Source organism: Caenorhabditis elegans, chromosome IV, assembly GCF_000002985.6.
Source record: "Caenorhabditis elegans chromosome IV".
In the NCBI taxonomy this organism is placed as follows: Eukaryota; Metazoa; Nematoda; class Chromadorea; order Rhabditida; family Rhabditidae; genus Caenorhabditis; species Caenorhabditis elegans.
In genome coordinates this window covers 13,626,533-13,646,027 of record NC_003282.8, presented here as the reverse complement: position 1 = coordinate 13,646,027, position 19,495 = coordinate 13,626,533, and the positions used below count along the sequence as shown (strand labels likewise).

General features: G+C 32.3%; 5 protein-coding genes, 39 non-coding genes and 1 pseudogene across 46 annotated transcripts; 25 read left to right on the top strand and 20 right to left on the bottom strand.

Annotated features, from left to right (window-relative positions):
* Window positions 1-104: 104 nt before the first annotated feature.
* Window positions 105-1,769, top strand: srz-29 (Serpentine Receptor, class Z; the record flags this gene model as incomplete). The annotated part of the gene is made up of 5 exons (NM_070233.3): window positions 105-269; window positions 315-424; window positions 779-1,073; window positions 1,122-1,286; window positions 1,338-1,769. 5 exons carry the CDS (start codon window positions 105-107, stop codon window positions 1,563-1,565), a joined length of 963 nt encoding a protein of 320 aa, NP_502634.2. The 3' UTR covers window positions 1,566-1,769.
* 21ur-6587 lies at window positions 563-583 on the bottom strand. Its single transcript, NR_057021.1, has one exon.
* 21ur-13222 lies at window positions 1,000-1,020 on the bottom strand. The gene has a single exon (NR_057020.1).
* 21ur-13618 lies at window positions 1,569-1,589 on the bottom strand. Its single transcript, NR_057019.1, has one exon.
* Window positions 1,626-6,768, bottom strand: ugt-22 (UDP-glucuronosyltransferase). The gene is made up of 10 exons (NM_070232.6): window positions 6,514-6,768; window positions 5,424-5,600; window positions 5,141-5,273; window positions 4,169-4,431; window positions 3,532-3,761; window positions 3,347-3,483; window positions 3,037-3,122; window positions 2,628-2,764; window positions 2,248-2,343; window positions 1,626-2,166 (listed from the first exon to the last, which is right to left on the bottom strand). The coding sequence occupies exons 1-10, from the start codon at window positions 6,676-6,678 to the stop codon at window positions 1,986-1,988; spliced, it is 1,605 nt and encodes a 534-aa protein (NP_502633.1). The 5' UTR covers window positions 6,679-6,768; the 3' UTR covers window positions 1,626-1,985.
* On the bottom strand, window positions 1,770-1,790 carry 21ur-4710. Its single transcript, NR_057018.1, has one exon.
* Window positions 1,773-1,793, bottom strand: 21ur-4206. Its single transcript, NR_057017.1, has one exon.
* Window positions 2,163-2,183, bottom strand: 21ur-7217. The gene has a single exon (NR_057016.1).
* 21ur-1672 lies at window positions 2,601-2,621 on the top strand. Its single transcript, NR_057015.1, has one exon.
* 21ur-6806 lies at window positions 2,936-2,956 on the bottom strand. Its single transcript, NR_057014.1, has one exon.
* Window positions 4,103-4,123, top strand: 21ur-15123. Its single transcript, NR_057013.1, has one exon.
* Window positions 4,107-4,127, top strand: 21ur-8129. The gene has a single exon (NR_057012.1).
* 21ur-13583 lies at window positions 4,608-4,628 on the bottom strand. The gene has a single exon (NR_057011.1).
* Window positions 4,758-4,778, top strand: 21ur-4647. Its single transcript, NR_057010.1, has one exon.
* 21ur-5868 lies at window positions 4,979-4,999 on the top strand. Its single transcript, NR_057009.1, has one exon.
* On the top strand, window positions 5,128-5,148 carry 21ur-10882. Its single transcript, NR_057008.1, has one exon.
* 21ur-13796 lies at window positions 5,396-5,416 on the top strand. The gene has a single exon (NR_057007.1).
* 21ur-6295 lies at window positions 5,397-5,417 on the top strand. The gene has a single exon (NR_057006.1).
* On the top strand, window positions 5,699-5,719 carry 21ur-11484. The gene has a single exon (NR_057005.1).
* Window positions 5,875-5,895, top strand: 21ur-12469. The gene has a single exon (NR_057004.1).
* 21ur-14412 lies at window positions 6,066-6,086 on the top strand. Its single transcript, NR_057003.1, has one exon.
* Window positions 6,071-6,091, top strand: 21ur-3204. Its single transcript, NR_057002.1, has one exon.
* On the top strand, window positions 6,297-6,317 carry 21ur-8299. Its single transcript, NR_057001.1, has one exon.
* A 195-nt stretch (window positions 6,769-6,963) lies between the features above and the next one.
* Window positions 6,964-6,984, top strand: 21ur-15276. The gene has a single exon (NR_057000.1).
* On the bottom strand, window positions 6,968-6,988 carry 21ur-2202. Its single transcript, NR_056999.1, has one exon.
* Window positions 6,989-7,361: 373 nt separating this feature from the next.
* Window positions 7,362-8,753, bottom strand: C08F11.7 (SPK domain-containing protein). Its single transcript, NM_070231.4, has 4 exons — window positions 8,647-8,753; window positions 7,944-8,448; window positions 7,735-7,897; window positions 7,362-7,622 (listed from the first exon to the last, which is right to left on the bottom strand). Exons 2-4 carry the CDS (start codon window positions 8,324-8,326, stop codon window positions 7,503-7,505), a joined length of 666 nt encoding a protein of 221 aa, NP_502632.1. The 5' UTR covers window positions 8,327-8,448; window positions 8,647-8,753; the 3' UTR covers window positions 7,362-7,502.
* A 299-nt stretch (window positions 8,754-9,052) lies between these two features.
* On the top strand, window positions 9,053-9,468 carry C08F11.6 (annotated as a pseudogene). The gene has a single exon. A coding segment is annotated over exon 1 (416 nt).
* Window positions 9,469-10,799: 1,331 nt separating this feature from the next.
* Window positions 10,800-10,820, top strand: 21ur-2604. The gene has a single exon (NR_056998.1).
* fbxa-98 (F-box domain-containing protein) lies at window positions 10,805-12,621 on the bottom strand (the record flags this gene model as incomplete). Of its 2 annotated transcripts, NM_070230.5 has the most annotated exons (4): window positions 10,805-11,086; window positions 11,461-12,091; window positions 12,133-12,207; window positions 12,492-12,621. In NM_070230.5, 4 exons carry the CDS (start codon window positions 12,527-12,529, stop codon window positions 10,886-10,888), a joined length of 945 nt encoding a protein of 314 aa, NP_502631.1. The 2 variants fall into 2 exon arrangements, with proteins under 2 accessions (NP_502631.1, NP_001263810.1); NM_001276881.3 differs by lacking the exon at window positions 12,492-12,621 and having other exon boundaries at window positions 10,886-11,086; window positions 12,133-12,185.
* Window positions 12,315-12,335, top strand: 21ur-5399. The gene has a single exon (NR_056997.1).
* A 297-nt stretch (window positions 12,622-12,918) lies between the features above and the next one.
* 21ur-11135 lies at window positions 12,919-12,939 on the bottom strand. The gene has a single exon (NR_056996.1).
* Window positions 12,940-13,013: 74 nt separating this feature from the next.
* On the bottom strand, window positions 13,014-13,034 carry 21ur-7616. The gene has a single exon (NR_056995.1).
* A 65-nt stretch (window positions 13,035-13,099) lies between these two features.
* 21ur-4267 lies at window positions 13,100-13,120 on the bottom strand. Its single transcript, NR_056994.1, has one exon.
* A 111-nt stretch (window positions 13,121-13,231) lies between these two features.
* Window positions 13,232-13,252, bottom strand: 21ur-5969. Its single transcript, NR_056993.1, has one exon.
* A 72-nt stretch (window positions 13,253-13,324) lies between these two features.
* C08F11.116 lies at window positions 13,325-13,951 on the top strand. The gene is made up of 2 exons (NR_056992.1): window positions 13,325-13,475; window positions 13,826-13,951.
* Window positions 13,331-19,259, bottom strand: sru-21 (Serpentine Receptor, class U; the record flags this gene model as incomplete). The annotated part of the gene is made up of 5 exons (NM_070229.2): window positions 13,331-13,504; window positions 13,758-13,967; window positions 14,021-14,173; window positions 14,247-14,456; window positions 19,035-19,259. The coding sequence occupies 5 exons, from the start codon at window positions 19,257-19,259 to the stop codon at window positions 13,331-13,333; spliced, it is 972 nt and encodes a 323-aa protein (NP_502630.2).
* On the bottom strand, window positions 14,512-14,532 carry 21ur-1754. The gene has a single exon (NR_056991.1).
* 21ur-599 lies at window positions 14,748-14,768 on the bottom strand. The gene has a single exon (NR_056990.1).
* 21ur-13483 lies at window positions 14,935-14,955 on the top strand. Its single transcript, NR_056989.1, has one exon.
* On the top strand, window positions 15,685-15,705 carry 21ur-5977. The gene has a single exon (NR_056988.1).
* 21ur-10454 lies at window positions 15,686-15,706 on the top strand. Its single transcript, NR_056987.1, has one exon.
* Window positions 16,072-16,092, top strand: 21ur-5865. Its single transcript, NR_056986.1, has one exon.
* 21ur-5683 lies at window positions 16,282-16,302 on the bottom strand. Its single transcript, NR_056985.1, has one exon.
* On the top strand, window positions 16,366-16,386 carry 21ur-3733. The gene has a single exon (NR_056984.1).
* On the top strand, window positions 18,979-18,999 carry 21ur-1181. Its single transcript, NR_056983.1, has one exon.
* Window positions 19,260-19,495: the final 236 nt, after the last annotated feature.

The window sequence follows — 19,495 nt, the reverse complement described above, 5'->3', positions numbered from 1 at the left end:
TGAAACAGGTGGAAACTTTAATTAACACCGTCAAATGTAAACTGTGAAGTTACAAGTTAACACGACTAAAATTGCTTTACTCTTGTTTTAACAAAACTTTCCCAATGAATGTGACGGAAACTTTCGAATATTCGGAGAACTTGAATGTGCTCAAAAACGGCCTTCTTCTAATATTTTTGGTCATTTTTCTGATCATTGTTATTTGTTTTCTAACGATTTTTCCATTTTACGTGTACGTGAATAAGAAGAATCAAAATAGTGATAAAACGGTAAAAAAATAAAGTGTTAAAAACATGTATTTATAAAAATTTCAGGCTCTTCTTTTTCCAATGACCAATCACTTTTATGAAATGATAAGGAAAACATATTTCATATTTGTATATTTTTTTGGTGCATTGATTTCTATGCCTATGCTCGAGGGCTCGTAAGAACCATTTTTATAACTTGAAAATTTATTTCTATCTAGAAATTTTAATGTATTCATATTAAAAAGCAGCGTAAGCGTACTTTTTCCAAGTGTTCTAAATTGTTTGATTTCAATTTTGCAAGAAGGATTATATGATTTTTAAAGTCTCGCGCAAAATTGAATGCTTTGTTTTTTTTCAATTAAATACTTTGCATGAAACAGTGAAAAATTTGAAAAAAAAATTCTTGAATGTCAAAAATTAAGGCTTACTTTTTATTATTTTCAAGGGGTGTGTAATGTGATAATTAAAAAAAAAAAATAAGTTTTGTAAATTTCAACTTGCATTTCAAAATAAATAAGTACTTAATTCAGGAACTATGCCACAGGCAGTTTGATTTTTCTTATTGGTTCGTATTTCGCCCTTTACATTATTGTTCAAGTATTTCATTTATTGATTTTTTTACTCGCTTTACAAAGATTTCTGCTATATTACTATCCATCAACGGGGAAACATGTCAAATCTGTACAAATGATAATTTTCAAGAAAATCAAATACATTTATGCAGTTTTCGCAATGAAAGAAGTTATATGTCTATGCATTTTTGTAGTATGCAATTCAATTGGATGTTCTGGTAGAAAAAAATTACTCGCTGAAATGGTTTATTTTGTAAGTTTTAAAAATAATTGAAGTTTTCATGTAATTGAGTGTTTTCAGTCAACGTTTAGTGTGCTTAATTTATTAATACTAATAGCTTCTTTTCTTTATTTACCAATTACTATAAGTATACATAAGTTATCCCGGTTATCGACTAATCAAGAGAGAAATAAACCGCAAAAATATATTTTATGGCAAACAATATTCATTTTTCTGTCGAAAGCTGTGAGTTTGTGTTTAAAATATAAAAAGTATAATAATTATGTTTTTATTAAGGTGTTCATTCCTGCTTTCATTGTATTAGCTTTGCCTAGTACTGATTTTGTCAATAGTTTGGTTTTGATGGTTGTAACAGATGTATTAGTTGTACCATTAATAATTCAAATATCATATTTATGTTGCAACAAACGCAATTTAACAGTTTTGTTGTCATCTTTCAAATGTTTCAATATATTGAATGAGATCAAGAAAAGGAGAACCGTATCTACTGTTCAACCAAATTAAATTCCATTATTGACACGATGATTAGTATTTACTGAAATGCCGTACGTGATTTCAAATTTTCTCATTGAAACTGCAATTTTTTTAATCACTAAAGGTGATAAAAAAAGTTGCCAAATCGTATTTTTATTGGTATTGCAAACTTTTTACAACCATGTTAATTTAATTTGATGTATATACATAAGTAGTTGAAGTTATCATGTGAGAGAAATAAAGATAATCATTTCAATAGTAAACTCTTTTGTTTGTACAAAATTATAATAATTCATTGAAACATGATGAATTTTTTTAAATTTTTTTTTCGGACACCTAATTTGATGCAAAACTAATGGAGGTGCAAAACTAATAGAGAGTGCAAAACTAATTTTCGATTAGTGATTTTAGATGCAAAACTAATAGAGGAAATACAGTATGTAGAAGAAATTAATCTTTCTTTACTTTCCCACTTCCACAGCACATTCTGAAAGTGCATTTGATGAGTTGGAATGAGATAAAGCTGGTAGTCAAAATAAGTACAAGAGCAATAGAAATAATATCAAGAAGATAATATTCAATGTACGATTGGTGTCGACCATATGGATCCATTGATGGTAATTGTCCGAATCTGAAAGTACAAGTGAATTAGAATTAGATAGCTAGTATAACTAAACTGATACACTGAAACATTAATTAAAATTTCACATACTTAGCAGCAAATTCCACGTGTTTGATGAGTGTGTCCTTTGGATTCGTTGGCTGATTATTCAGCATTTCAGCAAGTCGTTCTGCGTTCACACGGTATCTGGAAAATAACATTTAAAAGAGCTATAATATTTGAGCTAGACGAAGAAGCTGACAGCTAATTGAGCGTATTTTATTCGGAATTTTGATTCGAAAATAAGTTTTCGAACTTTTTAGTTATGCTGAATTTTTTTTACTTAATATTAGTTTCACTTGAAAAAGCATCAACAAATAGTTATCAGAAAAAACTATTTTGTTGGAAAACACAATCTGTTTCGTATAGCTTTTAAGTGTTCACAATCAATATTCGTTTTTCAATAATTCTTCAATGATTGATTAACTAACTTTTCATTTTCCAGTACTTTCTTGATGGTATTCCTGATAGTTTCCGCATTTCCCAAATCAGTTTTATGAAGGACAGCAGCTCCACCATGCCGTTTCAACATGTTTGCATTTCTTGCTTGATCAGCGAATAGGGGAACCTGTTAAATGGGAAATTAAAACTTTGATAAAATTTTTATTAAAATAAAATTTTTTATAAGCATTGCAAAAATTAGATCCAGCTCAAAATGGATAGTTACGTTTCAAAAATTGTTGAAAATTATTTTACGATTGATACGTGCATTATATTTTTCTCTCAAATTTTTCTAGACTTCAACCAGATTTTTTTGCTATTGCTTACAGTTTGATAGCAGTATATTTCTATTGGATGTGAAACAGTAAAATTTTGTATTAGTATTTTCAAACCGCATACCATAACGGCTGGCTTTCCCATCAATGCCAATTCAGTCACACTGGCAAGTCCTCCATGGGTCACAAAAAGAGATAGACGTGGATCACCTGAAAGTTATTGGGAAGTTTTATTCCGAAAAAAAATAATTTCAGGTTTTTGATAATTTGTATGTTTTCTGGTCTCACAAGTTTTTAAAAAATTGCAATCACTAGACGCATTTTCAACGTGCAAGCTGGCTTAAACTACAACTATAATAAATTTGTGGAAACCTTGAAAACGTTATTCGGTTGATAAATATTTAAATTTTGAATATCAAATTTGTGTTACTCACCTAAAAGTTCATTTTGTGGTAACCAATCTCCCAAATAAACATTATCCAAATGGTCTGCCAATGTGTCTTTCTCATTCTCATACTTCCAAATAAAAGTGACATCTGGCATAGATTCAGCAACTTTCAGGACATTTTGCCTGAAATTAATACTCTCAAATAATTTCTCCAATTTCAAAAAAACTCACTTAAAATGCTCTGGCATATCAGCAGATCTCGCATTTGAACCAAAAGAGACCAAAATATTTTTCTTGCGAAGTCCGAGAATCTTGTTCCATTTTTCTGGAAGTTCCAAACTTTTCTTTTGGGTTTTCACTGAAATTCCTCCAATTGGAATGATTTTGTCAAATGTTGGAGCAGGGAAATCCATAAGGGGAATGTGATTAGTGAAGATGAATGAGGCTTCTGGAAGTACTTCCTGAAAAAAGTTTAAAGATTATAAATGTTAAAATTGACCCATTTTTTCTGAAAAAATTAAAAACTTTGGAGTAATTAATTCACTGTTTCACATAGTTATTCACTAATACGCGGAACATGAAAGAATCAGTTGTAATCAAACCTTACATTGAAAATTGAATTTAAAAATTAAAATTGAAAAGTTCCGGCCCGAATTTGATTTCAATTAAAAATGAATTTGATGAGCAAAACTGTTCTTAAAATTTGAACTCTGTACAAAAACTCTCTCAAATTTTTTAAAAATTCTTCGAAAATTATACAGTTTCACCACTGTTATATAATTCTGTAATATTTTTTTTTAAATCAATTCTCATCGATTTTCAACGATTGAGACTGGCCTTACATTCTATATAATTCCAAACCACTCACTCTCCACGATCTGACTCCCGGAATAATTTCCTTTGCCACCTTGAAATCTTCATCTCCAATATAACTGAACAAGAAATCTCCCATTAAAAAATGAAGTATATTCATAAATCTTTGCCAAATTGTCATTCTTTCTCCATGAGTTGATTGAGTTCCAGGTACATAACTTGGGGCGATTGGTTGACCAATTGCTTTTGAAACATGATCAAGGCGACTGCAAGAGAGAACTGCCACGTGAGCACGGATTTTAATGGCTTCGAAGAGGGCTGAAATAGGTTTTATGTGAAAAGTTAAACGATGAAGCTGGAAGGATTTATATTAATACTTTTCAAACTACTCAAAGATTTGGTGAATATTTCGCACTTGATCAGATTTTGAAAATGTTGAAAAATAGAAAAAAGCTTAATGGGGGGAAAATTATTATATTTTTTGAATACAACAATTTCGACATAATCTGGGGGTATTAGAGTCAGAAAGTAACACTCTTATTTACAAACAGTTTGAAAAATTTGTGAATTTTTTTCGAAATTTAGAAAAATTTAATTGCTGTTTCAGATTTTTTTGAACAACTATTGAAAAGTTTGTTATTCGATATAACGAGTAGTAGATGGTAGAAAAATGGGTATATGTTTACTTTCAAAACAAAATTTAAAACAATTAATATATTTGAAATGGATTAAATAAAATGAACCAAAATGAACCTAAAATAAACGTTTTGAAACAGGTGCAATCTAATTTTAATTTTGAAAAATCACAGAAAAATATTACAGTTTCAAATATATTTCAACATCAATTGGAAAAATGTGAAATTATTAGATTTGAATGATATGTTAGCATCAAAATTGCGTCCACATCTGCATTGATTTGGATTCTTTTAAACAAATATGAGCTTAACATTTTAATATTTTGAAAATTTGCACTGTTTCAGGTTTGAAATAAATGCCATTTGATGCAAAACATGATTTGATCACTCACCATATGCACACGTATCAAATGGTTCTGTGATTGCCAGGTCGAAATTTTCTGCTCTCAACCTCTCAATAAGCTCCTTATCCTCCAAAACTTTTCTGCACTGGGAAGCGAAAATGGCTGACATTGCGGGAGCGTGCTGGAAATTATACACTATTCAGTTATTGGGAATTTCAATTTTAAGAAACTAAAGTTTAAAAAAAAAATAAATTTTCTACCGTTTCGACTTTTGAGTTTCTAATAAATAAAAATCACACTTTATTTTTCAATGTGACTGTTCGAGACTTACAAAAACCATGAACAATGGATTCGAGTTATCAGTAGTCCACAACTGTGTCATAAACTTCTCCATTGTCTCAATTGTCTTGGAAATATCCTGTCCTGGTTGGATTTTAATTATATTTTTTGTAGATTTCATTGCGGTTTTGTTTTCTTGTTTAAAATCAATTACTGGCATGAGGACTGTCTGAAAAATTGTTTTATATCCCTTTATACGTGTAAAATATTGAAAAAAATGCTGTTTCAATACAAATATATTTCTAAAATAATTTAATTTTTTTCTAGTTATTAAACGCTTTTAAGTTATTGAAAATTAACATTATTCTGTAAACATTTCTTTTTTAAAATTAAATATTAATTTTTTTTTGTTTTTTAATGATGGAAATGAAAATAGTCTTAACAAAAACAATCAGTGTTTCTTTCAATAAGTTTATATTTGCTGAAAATCTTAACTGTTCTACTAGAATATGCAATTTCGGTGTTGTAAAATAACAAATTCTTAGACAAAAACTTGTATTTAATAAATAAAATTTATGAAAACCAACCGTTCTTAATTTTAAAAAATTAAATCGAAAATTAAAAGAAAAACGAATACTTTTTTTTAAAATTCATGTTTCAATAAGTTCATATTTTTTGACAATTTGTTACCTATTTCACTTAAAGCTATTTAAACTATGGCATTTGTAAAATTATAAAATTTTCGATTAAGTGTTGTCTTTTAGTAATTTTTATGCAAGAAAACCAAACCGTTTTTTCGATTTCAAATACCATTTTTTGTCTAATCGTTGGAGAATAAAAGATTTTTTATTTCAAATGTTTTAATTTCAAAAAAAAAGTTGTTTCAGTGAGGCCATATTTAAGAATTGATGTATCGGTTTGCTAGTCTTTCCTTAGATTTAAATCGATTTGCGAACTTCAAAATGTAGAAAAGTTGAACCAATAAGTTAAGTTCGTTGGTAGTTTACGCAATTTTGGCGTTGTTAAATGAAAACACATTCATGCTAAAAATAAGTTTCCTTACAAAAATTAATTTATTAAATCAGAAAAGAAATTTAGGTTCATTTGTACCTACGACCTCCAAATAAAAACAAAAAACAAACCAAATCATGACCCGCATCAGTTAGAGTATCCGAGACAGCACCCAACATTTTAATATGACTGTGACCGAATAAATTAGTATACATGAGAATCTTATAGGGCTCCGTGAGCCCTACAAAACTCCCTAATAGTAATAATAATGGGAGTAGAAAAGTATTTTTCCCCATTTTATTAGACTTGGAATAGGAAAAATTAGGTAAGAAATGAAATTGAATAGCTATAAATACGGTTTATGAGACAAAATGAATGACAAAAAAGTTGGTATTATGGTTTGGTTTCGTTGATAAATGTTATCAGCTTGGGTCTACTGATAATGATGAAAAAACTGAAAAATGCACATTTTGCACAATGTGAAGTTGTACTTTTGTACCTTTTTTTGTTTTTTTTTTATAAATCATAAACCACGGTTTTAACAGTAGAATTAACTTTCCATTGAGATTAAAATTTTTCGATATATTTGAAAAACCGATTCTCCGAGTAATTGCAATCAAAAATTGCATTTTCAAATTAAAACTCAGAAACAGTAAAAATTTTCACGAATTTATAAAAACATTTTGCAAACAGTTAAGAGGAAGAAGCATTAGAAATCTGGGTATTGTTTCATTATTGGGGAAAAAACAGTTCAGGGCTTTAAAACGTAAGTTTTTTTTTTATCTTCGAAAAATGCTGGAGAAAGGACGCAGACATCTCATCTGATTTCGCCTGGTTAAGAGCGTGCGGACGTCACAGTTTTTCTGGAAAAATATTCCCGCATTTTTCGTAGATCAAACCGCAATGAGACAGCCTGACACCACGTGTGTACGGAGTATGTGGCACGATAATAAAACATAAAACTGGATTGTGAAAGAAATAGTCCGATTGCAAATTTATTCACATTAGAAACATTTGAATATCAAAACTATCTATATTATGCATGAAGGAAATCAGAATTAAAAAAAAAGTAAAAATCATATGAAACAACAAAAACTGTGTGACTAGATCTGATGAAAAATTATGAGTTATTGTTTTCCCCGTCAGTCCTCTTTCTTCTTTTTGTCGGGATAAAATCTGCTTCTTGGTTTTTCTTATCGGTGGGACCTTCTGATGACGAAGTTGAATGAGCTCTGATGGTCTGAAAATACAATAAGTATATGGATAATTTTAAGCGGAGTGGGATTTCTGGGATTCCTGCTGGGATAGGCACACATGGCCCTAATATACAAAATTAAAATGTGCCAACTTACCAATCCCTCGATGATCACTGGCTGTTCACCTTTGCCCCACCATCTTTTATTCATAGTTCCATCCGGAAGTTCCCACCTATCAGCTATCAACAACAATGTGTCCGACTTGAAGAATGCAAGCCGAGAGAATTTGTCGAGTGTCAGATGCGCAGAAGGTTTGAACCTGAAACAACTTTAGTTCATTTATGCTTCCATATGCATTCACTCACCTCTCCCAGAATGACTGATTCATTCGAATTCGTGCTCCAAAGATCATTTGAACTTTTTCCTGGTCGCTGAAGTCCGTTGTTTCTTCTACCGTTTTTGAAAGCTGTGGAATGATTAGTCGCATCATCGTTTCCATCTGTTTCCTACTTTTCGCATACGCTATGTACCCGCGGAAAAGTGATCGCAACTCGAGCGGCTTCTGGATGTCCTTCGTTTGCTGCTTCAGGAAGAACAAAAAATTTGATGGGATTGCCTTTTGTGATGTTGGTAGCACTGCTGGCAGGTAAGCAACAGCTGAAGAAGCATGCGAGACATCACCAATTGTTTCAGATTCATCCGATCGATCTCGGGAGTGATCCACATCTTTCCGAATATGTAATAGCATCTGTGCTGCTGTTCCTTCAATGGATGAGCCAAACGATTTCTTCTTCACATCTTCCCATTTGACCGTGCTCACCACCTTGTCGTCAATTCGTTCCCAGATGCCATCTCCGTCGTTGGCGTTTCCTGAAATGTTTGTATCGGGTTTTATTAACTTTGAGTTTCAGTCAAAAAGCGTGAAGTGGAAATTTGTTGCACTTTCGAGCAAAAAATAAATTGGATTCCACTCATACGTCCAGTTTTCCAGCCCTACTTCTTTCTGATGTTATAACTTCAAATTACCCTGTAAAACATGAAATTTCATTTGAAAACTTGTTCACTCACTGCGGAACACGAAAAAGTGGCCTCTCGACGACGACAATCCTGAGCGAACACAAACAGCTTTGAGCTCATACACGAGGTTCCGATTGCTTATATCAGTTTCCAGAAGGTTGTCCACGTGTAGTCAAGCAGTCTCATCAGTGTTTTTCGGTGTATTGGCCGCAAACACGCGGCGCACAAATTGACGCGCAAATGCAGACAAGCGGGCAGGATTTACGAAAGATTGTGATTTTTATTTTATTTTCTTCCATTCCTTTAAAATATAGTTTTTTGTCATTTTTAAAGTTAATTTTTTATTGAAAAGTAATTAATAAATTTTTTTTATCTTGCCGTCAACTTAATTTTCAGAAAAATATATAAAATTGGGCGGAGGTGCAACGAAAAGGGTCAAAAGGAGAGAGACTGCTTTATGGACCACCACGAACTGGAAAAGCATTGTTAGCTCGTGCAGTTGCTCATCACACTGAGTGCACATTTATTCGAGTTTCCGGCTCCGAGTTGGTGCAGAAGTTTATTGGAGAATAAACACGAATGGTAAGTGGATCGACATAATAATCTTTACATTTACAATGCTTTCAGATGCATGAACTTTTCGTGATGGCTCGTGAGCATGCTCCATCGATCATTTTCATGGATTAAATCGATCCAATCGGACCAAGCATAGTTAAAGAATCTAGTGGAGGAGATTCGGAAGTTCAGAGAGCTATGCTCGAGCTTATCAATCAACTCGATGGATTTGTGGATTTCATGTGGAATTGCAAGTGGAGTGAGGCTAAAATTGAAAATTACTTTCATCAACCATTTTCTTCACAACTTACTCACTGATAAATTGTTGGAAAGGCTGTGACAAGGAATCTAAAGAAAGTCCTGCATTGACGGTAGCATCGACTTCTCCGACCTTGATTCCGATATCATGGGGAGGAGGTTGGCATATTTAGCTGAAAACATATATTTAGTTTCGTAATAATAATTGTTTATTTGTCACAAGAAATAGCTACACCGGAAGATTGAAAAAAAAGTAAATAAAGAAGATGTGTGGACAAATAAGTAAAATGACCAATTGGACCAGCTATAGCCCGGGAGGTCAAGTTGGGGGGAAGAGGGTGTCAAATGGAATAGAGCCTAGGCGTGACGCAAATGCATTTGGAGTTAACAGTTTAGGGAAACGTTTTGCTATCCGATTCCACAACGACAAGTTAACATGTAGAAAACATTTAGACGGGACACCACAGACAACAAGTAGATAGGGGTGACGAGTAGAGCGTGAAGCTCGAACGAACGATGATAAGGACGGGAAGTGATACTCGCTTGAAATAATTTTATGGAAGGTTCGGAGGATTTGAAGAACCCGTCTATGGTGGGTAGACAATAAATTAAATTGGGAAAGCCTGCTACTGTATGACGAGTAAGATAAATTGCACCTTTGAAAGACTTTTCGTAGATAAAGACGTGGAAAAAAGACGTGGAAAACAAACATTAAAGTGCTTTTCGCAAGAAAAAAACGGAAAATTTCATTAAAGTGGGAAAAAAATTAAAAGAAAAAGTTGTCCGAGAGGAGTACGCAGCCATTGGCCTAGGAATCCCGAGCGTGGCTGAACGTTGGCTGCCTGCGTGGTATGCAGGCGGCACCTGCGTGGTCTTGCAGCCGCTGCCAATAGCTGCCCACAGTCGAGTCGCCTGCGTGGTTTCTAGGCGTCACCTGCGTGCTTTTGGTTGCCTGCGTCGTCTTGTCGCGTTGCCTGCGTAGTGGGCAGTCACTTGCGTGGTTTGGAGCGGCGCCTGCGTGGTTCGATTTATCTGAGATGAAACTATTCAGCATAGTCAAAAATACCAAAATATGCCAAACAGAGTATATTAGTTTGTACGGAAGTATTTTTTTTTAATTGATAAAAATATATAAAAGCTGATTTTTTTCAAAAATTCAAAAGTATGGGAAAATCATATGGAGTCATTCTTTTTTATTTCATCCAAAATTTTTCTTGGCAAAAATGTTTTTAAAAAATGAAGAAAAAAAACAGAAAAATCACCCCAACAGAAAATAGAATTTTAGAAGTATTTGCCATAGAATGAAGCATTTTTCTAACTTTTGAATTTTTGAAAATAAAATTTGCTGTTTCACAATTGTTACAATCAAATTTTATTTGGACATATTGCAATTGAACACGGTTTCGGAATGTTTATTGAAAGAATATATACAGTTCAACTGAAAAATTAGATAAAATTTCACAAAAATAAATGAATATCAGTTAACATTACTTTTTCTTTTAATTTTCAATTGATTTTTACTGAAAACCGCGCTGAAAATTCCGCCAGTAGAATGCACACGTAATGCTCCATAGGATGGGCCATTGTAATTTGGTTCAAATATTCTTGCAATTGCTATGGGGTCATAAATGGAAAAATCAAAGTATCCATAGTTTATATTGTTAGGTTTCATGAGCACCTGAAAAATAGTAAAAAATTTAAGATTTTTTTTTAAATGAAAATATTTGAAGCAGCTTTTCGTTCTCATAAAAGTGATGGGCGTGATACATTTTGCAAAAAAAAAAAATAAATTTATCTAAAATCTGAAATTTTGACACCAAAAATAAACTTGTAAAAAACGGGTAATAAAATATTAAATTTTTTGACAACTAGCAAGGTCAAGTTGCTAAAATTTCAGTTTAGGAGCAATGTTTTGCCTTTTTTCAAGAAAGTTTAAACTCGTTTTTCACATTTGTGTGATGTTTTTTACGAAAAAAATGTTCAGTATAAATTTCGGCCAAACATGGTGTACCCAATAGTAGTGGTTAGACCAATTAGAACTAATCAACCTACATCTCTAACTTTTGCAGCATCCTCCGTTGTAAAATGGCCCAGCCGAACCCAAAATGTTGTGAAATGAAGGAAATCTTCCACTTTAAATGGAAAAGTGTAACCTCCGTAAATTTCAATAAACTTTGCTTTTTTCCACTGTTCCAGTTTTACTAGTTCTTTTGGGTTTTCTTCGTCGTATTCATCAGAATAAAAGGTAATATTTTCAATTTGTTCCGCCGCCAAACATTTAAAAAATGAAATCACATATTTCAGTGGGAATCTGGCAACACTGAAATTCTTGACACAAAGTTTAAAATTCAAAGACTGAAGCATTTCCAGAACATTTTCAAAGCGGCATGTTTGATCTCCGGCAATGACAAGGCCAAAATAATCTAGCTGAACTTTTGGATTCTTGAGTAGATTGTGGATATCATTCATTGATAATGTCGAATGATCAGATCCATTGACAATTTTTTCGCGATTCCCACTTTTCACTAGACAATCTCCGTGCACATTTTTATATTCGACTTCTGTATCATCAAAACTCAAAATTGACGATTTTGTGGAAACTTCAAGTGAAAGTCTTTTGACACCAAAATCTTCACGATTGATGACATCACGGAAGCCTCGGGACACTTTTTGTACGGCAATTCTGAATTGAAAATGTTATCGGAAATTTGATTTAAAAATTACCGATCAATTGCGGCAAGATCGCTTATGATGTCCTCAATGATCTCAATTGGCATGTCAGATAACGATGGTTTAGAACTGAAAAGAAAACAAAATGTTTTGCTCCCACCATAGAATTATGGTTTATTAAAAAAAAGTACTGTTTCAAATATTTTTAAAAATTTTACGAAAGATGTACTTTTCGGTAGCGTTTTCGGTGAAGTACTGATTCTGATATCATTTTAGTCTTCAACTGTTAGTATTCAAATTCCATAGCTTATTATATCTGACAACTAGTACATACAAGACGTAACATGTGCAACATTTTTAAATTCGAAAAAAAGCTTGTTTCAGAATCAAAGTAAATTGACAATAAGACTCACCGGTCTTTCTGCCTTTCGTTTTCATGAATTTCTGCCATATGTTCAGTTTTTGCTCCAGAAATTAATCGATTTCTTTTGCTTCAAATTTTAATAGAAAATTGCGAAAAATGATATGTTGAAATGTGTTGAATGAGACTCGGAATAGAGAAATATACAAAATTGTTTATGTTGCGAAATAACTGTAATACTGAAGCGATAACAGAATCTTGAAATTATTTTTTGAAAATATTGTTTTGAAATTGTGTATTTATTGTTTTAGAATTTAAAATTAGCATCATCGAGGACTTTTAGTTTTAAAATTCAAAAAATCTTGCATTTTAGAATATGTAAGTTTCTAATATTTTAACTCTTATCACGAATAATTGATATTTATCATCTTGTTTTATTTTCGTATTGTTACCCTCAAAATAAAGAAACTAATTACCAAACAAAATATAATGCTGGAAGATCGAAATAAAAATCAAGCACATTACATTTAAAAACTGTGTGAAACATTAATTTTTGAAGTTTTTTCGAAACTACCCCCCTCAATCGCAAAGAAAATCTATGAAAGTTGGAGAATTGTCTTAAAAGATTTATTCAAAACGGTAAAAAATTCACACAAAAATACGGTAAGCAAAAACTTGTAATCAGTTTCAGCGCCCACGCATTACATTTAAAAACTGTATGAAACATTAATTTTTTAAAATTTTAATTTCCGTATTTTGGAATCATGAAAAAACTCCTCCTTTGCAAATATTTTCTGTCATCTTGTTGACATATCAAATAAATGCTGATAACGCTGTTTAAAACATTTATTCGAAACGGTGGAAAATTCGAACAAAATTGTGTTTTTTTAATCAAGAAATCATTCTTTCCACGCTTGCTACCACTACTAGATTTTCAGATTTCTTCTTGAAAATTGGATGAGTTAAGTAGAAAACCCATGGAACCACACAAGTGTCAATATCATTTGTGAAAGGACGAATAACAATCAAGTAGATGGTAAGGTTATTGAATAGGCGGCCAAAAACCTGAAAAATGTTAATTTGAATAATATTTTTAGCAGCAAACATTTTTCAGGATAGACTGTTGCATGAATTTCATTTAAAAAAATCCTTATTAGACTTCCAGCCGTCCATACCTGCCTACCACCTACTTGACTGATGTTTTGTGTTAGACCAGAAATTATTCAAATTTCTTCGCGAATGATTATACGTTTATAGAATTTTGTTAGTAGGCTCAGGTGTAGGCATGAGGCAGGCGTAGGTCCAAACTCTAACCTACCGTAATCATCCCATTAGTAAGATAAGAAAATGACATTGAAACAGTTGTCAAAGTCAATGAAATTTCAGCTCTATGTGACGCCAAGGATCCCATTGAAGGAGGCACGGAGAGCTTGAATTTTATAAGTTTTACAATTAATACCAAATTGAAACCGAGACAAATGGAAAACCAGAAGAATGTGTTAAACATTAATAAAAAGTTATTTGTCCACTGAAATTCAAGTTTAAATTTATTTATTTATATTTATGATTCAAATAATTTACCCCGAACATTGTACCAGTAACTCTGAAGATAATTGAACCAAATATAGGATATTCAATATGACTACAGTAGCCATAACCTGGGAACATTATAACTGTGAAGAAAAATGGATAAATAAATATAAGCGGTAGCCAATCAAGAATTCTAGCGTTAATCTGAAAAACATCATAGAGTGCTAGATTTTCTCAAATAAATTAAAAATGTGCAGCTTCATAAAATATCACCTACCTTTTGATAATTCGATGGAAAAATTATTGAATTAAGCCTGAGCAAAGCCACCAAGCATGGAAAAAGCATTGTTGCATAGTTTAAGTAAAAAGTGATAATAATGAGTATTACCAAATAACCATTTGGCTCAGAACTGGCACACCAGCTGGTGAACAAACCCGTTACGGGAAGCCGTATGTAGAAAAAATCCGCGATGAAGAAGAGGAGACACTGAATATTTAAGTTGTTTTGATTTTTGTACATTTTTCGGATATTTCTGGTATTTTTTCCTCCATCGCTGGCTATAATAGAATACACAAAATAAAATTTTAAATTATAAAAAATATGAAACAGTAAAAAATTTTCGAGCCATATTTGTCAATTTATCGGAAAATATGAAATCTTCGATCACAATGTATTTTGGAAGAAAATATTCGAATAGCCCTATAATTTGTGAGCAATCTCAATAACATGCATCATTCTCTATAATTTGTACGATAATTATAACTGAATTTTTGTTTCAGCACTTTAATTATTTACACAATGAACCTATATAACACTAGAAATTATAAAAGTTGGAAGAAACTGCAATATTTGAACAATAAGTTGAAAATTTTGAAATTTAATAAACAATGAACTGAATGAAAAGCACAAAATATTTTCACTGTTTCAATTTTTGTAAATATAATCGTTTGGTTGAAAAAATTATTATTATTGCTATTTTATTTCCAACTGATTCTTAGCCAGTTTCAATATAAAGCTTTAAACCATTGCCAAAAATAATTTCACGTAAGCTTGCTCAAATGTACTTTGAAAATTAAAAACCTACAATAACTATCAAAAAACTAAAACCTTAATTTTGCGCCAATTGAAAGCTTTGACAAGAAGTAAGACATAAATTTTTAGAATTTTTTCACAAAATGGATAAAGTCTCCAATCTCAACTTTAGATAACTTGTGACGTCACAGACCACGGACCAATAACTAGAAACACTAAAAACTTAGAAAATTAATCCGTTTTCTGGTTTACAAAAGTTTTGATTTCCGTTTGGCCCGAGTCGCGAGTGTGGATTTTAGTTGATTAAGATATTAACATCAAAACTCTAATGCCTAACCCAAAAAATCGCAAAAAAACATTTCGAAAAAATTTCGAATTTTTTCAGATCAAAGTACCAAGAAGCTGACTGAAATAGCTGAAACTAATAAGCTTGTATATACTCACTGCCTACTATAAGTCACCCATATAAAATTTAAGGAAAACCGTGAATTAACGAAATACGTCAAAACTTATTTGCCGCCCTAATAGAAATATAATATGAAAATAGTTAGAACATACTGCAATGTTTGAAGAATTAGTACAAAGTTGGAAATTGAAATTGAACGATAAAAAAAATTGAAAAAATTAAATATTTTCACTGTTTCAAATTGTAAATAGAATTGGTTGTTCTGGAAACAATTAGTTAGCATCTTCCACCGGGTCTACCACTATCTACTTCCAGTTTATTGCAAAAAGAATTCATTTGGATCAGCTTATTATTAAGTATTCTTCTTTTCTTTGTTTTTTGTTATTCATGGTGATCGAAATTTTGCTTACTGTAATTGTTTCTGAGCACCTTTGTTCGATTACAATGCATTTTGGAAGAAAATATGCGAGTAACCTAATAATTTGTACAACAATTAAGACTGAAAATTTAATTTTAGAATTTGGAATAGCTGGAAGGGACTGCAATGTTTGAATAACTAGCACAAAAGTTGAAACTTGAATAAACGATAATGAATTGGAAATATTAAATATTTTCACTGTTTCAAATTTTGTAAATAGAATTGGTTGTTTTAGAAACAATTAGTTCGCATCTTCCACCGGGTCTACCACTATCTACTTCCAGTTTATTGCAAACAAAATTTAAATTGAATCAGCTCATTATCAAGTTTTCTTCTATCGCAACATTCCTGAATTTTTGATTTCAGATGTGTCGCTAGTGTTGAAAATAGAAAAATTTAAAGTGGTTCAACTGCTGAAATGTAAGTTTGCTAAAAGTCATAAAAATTCAGGCAGACGGATAATTTATCTTATTCCAGTAGTGCCGAATTTTATACTATTTTATATCGTTTATATGTAAAGGGAAAATTATTATGATCATTAAACGAATTGTGGTTAATCGAATTTTGCTTAATTGTTTCTGATCGCTTTTCTTCGATCACAACGCATTTTGGAAGAGAAACATGAGAGTAACCTAACAATTTGTAATAACTCCTAAGAACATGAATTAGTACCTATAATGTACAACAATTATGACTGAGAATTCACTTTCATAACTCGGAATGTGCACTCAATTTGTTTAGCATTATGGGGTTAAACAAGTAGTGCCGAAAAATTGACAAGTGTAAAAAAAAATAGCGTCTCTACTGTGTTATAATATGTGTACAGTTGTGACGTCATAATTGTATTTAAATGCACTTTACAACAATGCTTTAATAACCTCCATTAGACAATAGTAACAATTCTAAACAAAAAACACATTAGAACACGTTTCAATTATATACAGTGCGTCCAACTTCTATAGCACCCCCCTTCAATTCGGCCGTTTGGAGCTTTTCAAAATATTTTTTGGAAAAGTGTTAGTGCAGTTCGATAGCAAATGTTGAAAAACCTATGCTCCCCAATTTTTATCATGATATCTCAAAAATCACGGAAATTAGGTCAAAATATCTGAAAAATGGCCGTCCAACTTCTATAGCACCCCCTCTGATTTTTGGCAATTTTCGGTAAAATCGGGGGTTTTCTTCTTAATTAATGAATTTATTTTGTGAATAACTTTACACCAAAATAATCAGGTGGTTTCACTTTCACATTTAAAAAATAAATATAACACTTGAAAACACGTGGAATGCCTGGGATTGTCCTGGAACGTTCTTATTTGCTTCAAAGGCCATATCTCGGCTCCCAATGATTTTCGCAGCACCAAAATTGATCAAAATGTTCTTCTCCGTCTATTCATTACTATGTAATTAGTTGTAGAAAGCATTTATTGATATGAACCAAATAGTAAAGGGAGCAACTTCAGTGGTTTTTAAAAGGTTCGATTTAACCATGAAAACGAGCGTTCGGAGGCGCAGAGATAATGGTTGGGAATACATTTTCGACTAAAAATTACTACATTATAGCAAAAATTAAAAATTATTTTAAATGAACAACAAACCCGTGGAAATCCATGGGTAAATCAGATGCCAGACATCTACAATCGCAGGTTCAATGTTTTGTCTGGTAGCTTTTGCATTACTTGGCCAAAAAAAGGTTCAATGAGCGAATTCGCTAAATTTAACTTGAGTTATAAATACAACTAGCAAAATCGTCATTCGGAAAGTTATATCTTACTTTCGTCTTTAAAATTTTCGCATGTTAGCTTGAAAAAAAGACTTGCGGCCTCGCTTTGCCTTTGTCCTCTTTTTTGAGCGGTCTCATGATCTTTTCTGTCGCGAATACGATGGAGAAGAATCTCCAACGATCACGACTTTCATAATTATTGCATAATTACGTACTCTACAATGGACGCTAACAACACCGAGCACATCTATCACCATCGCTCGAGGAACAACCAACAGTCAGTGCTAACAAAGAACAACCACGTGAACCATTTGCGACGTGAACCCCGGATGGATGCATACAAGGAACAAGAGAAGCTGACAACAACAACATTCACGCCATGACCTTGCCACGCCAATACGAACAACTCAACCTTGGACACGTGGACCAGATTGCCAACCTTGGAAGGACTTCCCGAACTAGTTCTTTCTTTATGTTCTTGCGTTACTTGTCTATTAGTGTTACTAGTTGTCTATAATAAATCCTTGTAGAGTCACCAAGTGTACTGTTAGTTTAACTTATATAAAATACCACTGAACGCACTGCAAAACATTTTCCGTATAAATTTTCAAAGACTTCTAATCAAAATCGAAGCTTCAAAGACATTTGAGCAGGATGAGCTGAAGTTCTGTACAATACGAAGCCAAAACCTTCAGCTCTGCGCCTCCGAACGCTCGTTTTCATGGTTAAATCGAACCTTTTAAAAACCACTGAAGTTGCTCCCTTTACTATTTGGTTCATATCAATAAATGCTTTCTACAACTAATTACATAGTAATGAATAGACGGAGAAGAACATTTTGATCAATTTTGGTGCTGCGAAAATCATTGGGAGCCGAGATATGGCCTTTGAAGCAAATAAGAACGTTCCAGGACAATCCCAGGCATTCCACGTGTTTTCAAGTGTTATATTTATTTTTTAAATGTGAAAGTGAAACCACCTGATTATTTTGGTGTAAAGTTATTCACAAAATAAATTCATTAATTAAGAAGAAAACCCCCGATTTTACCGAAAATTGCCAAAAATCAGAGGGGGTGCTATAGAAGTTGGACGGCCATTTTTCCGATATTTTGACCTAATTTCCGTGATTTTTGAGATCTCATAATAAAAATTGGGGAGCATAGGTTTTTCAACATTTGCTATCGAACTGCACTAACACTTTTCCAAAAAATATTTTGAAAAGCTCCAAACGGCCGAATTGGAGGGGGGGGGGTGCTATAGAAGTTGGACGCACTGCAGTAAAATACAACACTAATCAAAAATTGAGTTCGTTCCTACATACCAGATCAACGTATGCAACGTTTTCCTAGCAGCTATTTTCATTTTTCAAATTTGATTTAAATACATTTTCTAAGTGCCTACTAAAAAAGTAAATAAAAATTGAAATCATTAAATATGATTTATGTTAGGATAAAATTCTCAAAAAGTGCTTTAGAATACCCTCACCATAAAATGCGATAACGTGATTATCCCAAACAACTGAACATTTACATTTCTTTCATAATATTCTGTCAAAAACTTAGAAAAAATGCGAAGAACAACGACAACTGTTCCAGGAATATACAGAATTGGGATAAATACAAGAAGCATCGGAATTGTGAAAAACGAGAATTGATAATTGATAAATTTGGGTTCTCCATGAAATCCGCTTGGCAGAGAAATGTTAGACATCCTTTCAGCTCGCTATTTTCTAAATGAAGTTTGTCTTGTTTGGCAGAAGCTTTCTGACAACAATTATCAAGTTGCTGTCAGTTTGTGAGATAATTATAAGTCTCCCTGTCTGTGTAAGATCTATGGATTTTTACTTATTCAGAACAATATGTGAATGATCATGTTCAGTTGAAAAAAAGATCACGAACATTTTTGGGATTACCGTAATATTATAATTTTGGTCGAAAATAAATTTA

Excerpts from the sequence above, each read along its gene's own strand:
- ugt-22 (NM_070232.6), bottom strand. The coding sequence starts at position 6,678 with ATGGGGAAAAATACTTTTCTACTCCCATTATTATTACTATTAGGGAGT. Across the intron at positions 5,274-5,423 it reads ATCCATTGTTCATGGTTTTT|CACGCTCCCGCAATGTCAGC; the intron begins GTAAGTCTCGAA and ends TATAATTTCCAG. Across the intron at positions 2,765-3,036 it reads TGGGAAAGCCAGCCGTTATG|GTTCCCCTATTCGCTGATCA; the intron begins GTATGCGGTTTG and ends CCCATTTAACAG.
- C08F11.7 (NM_070231.4), bottom strand. The coding sequence starts at position 8,326 with ATGCTATTACATATTCGGAAAGATGTGGATCACTCCCGAGATCGATCG. Across the intron at positions 7,898-7,943 it reads AATCAGTCATTCTGGGAGAG|GTTCAAACCTTCTGCGCATC; the intron begins GTGAGTGAATGC and ends AAGTTGTTTCAG. Across the intron at positions 7,623-7,734 it reads CAGTGATCATCGAGGGATTG|ACCATCAGAGCTCATTCAAC; the intron begins GTAAGTTGGCAC and ends TTGTATTTTCAG.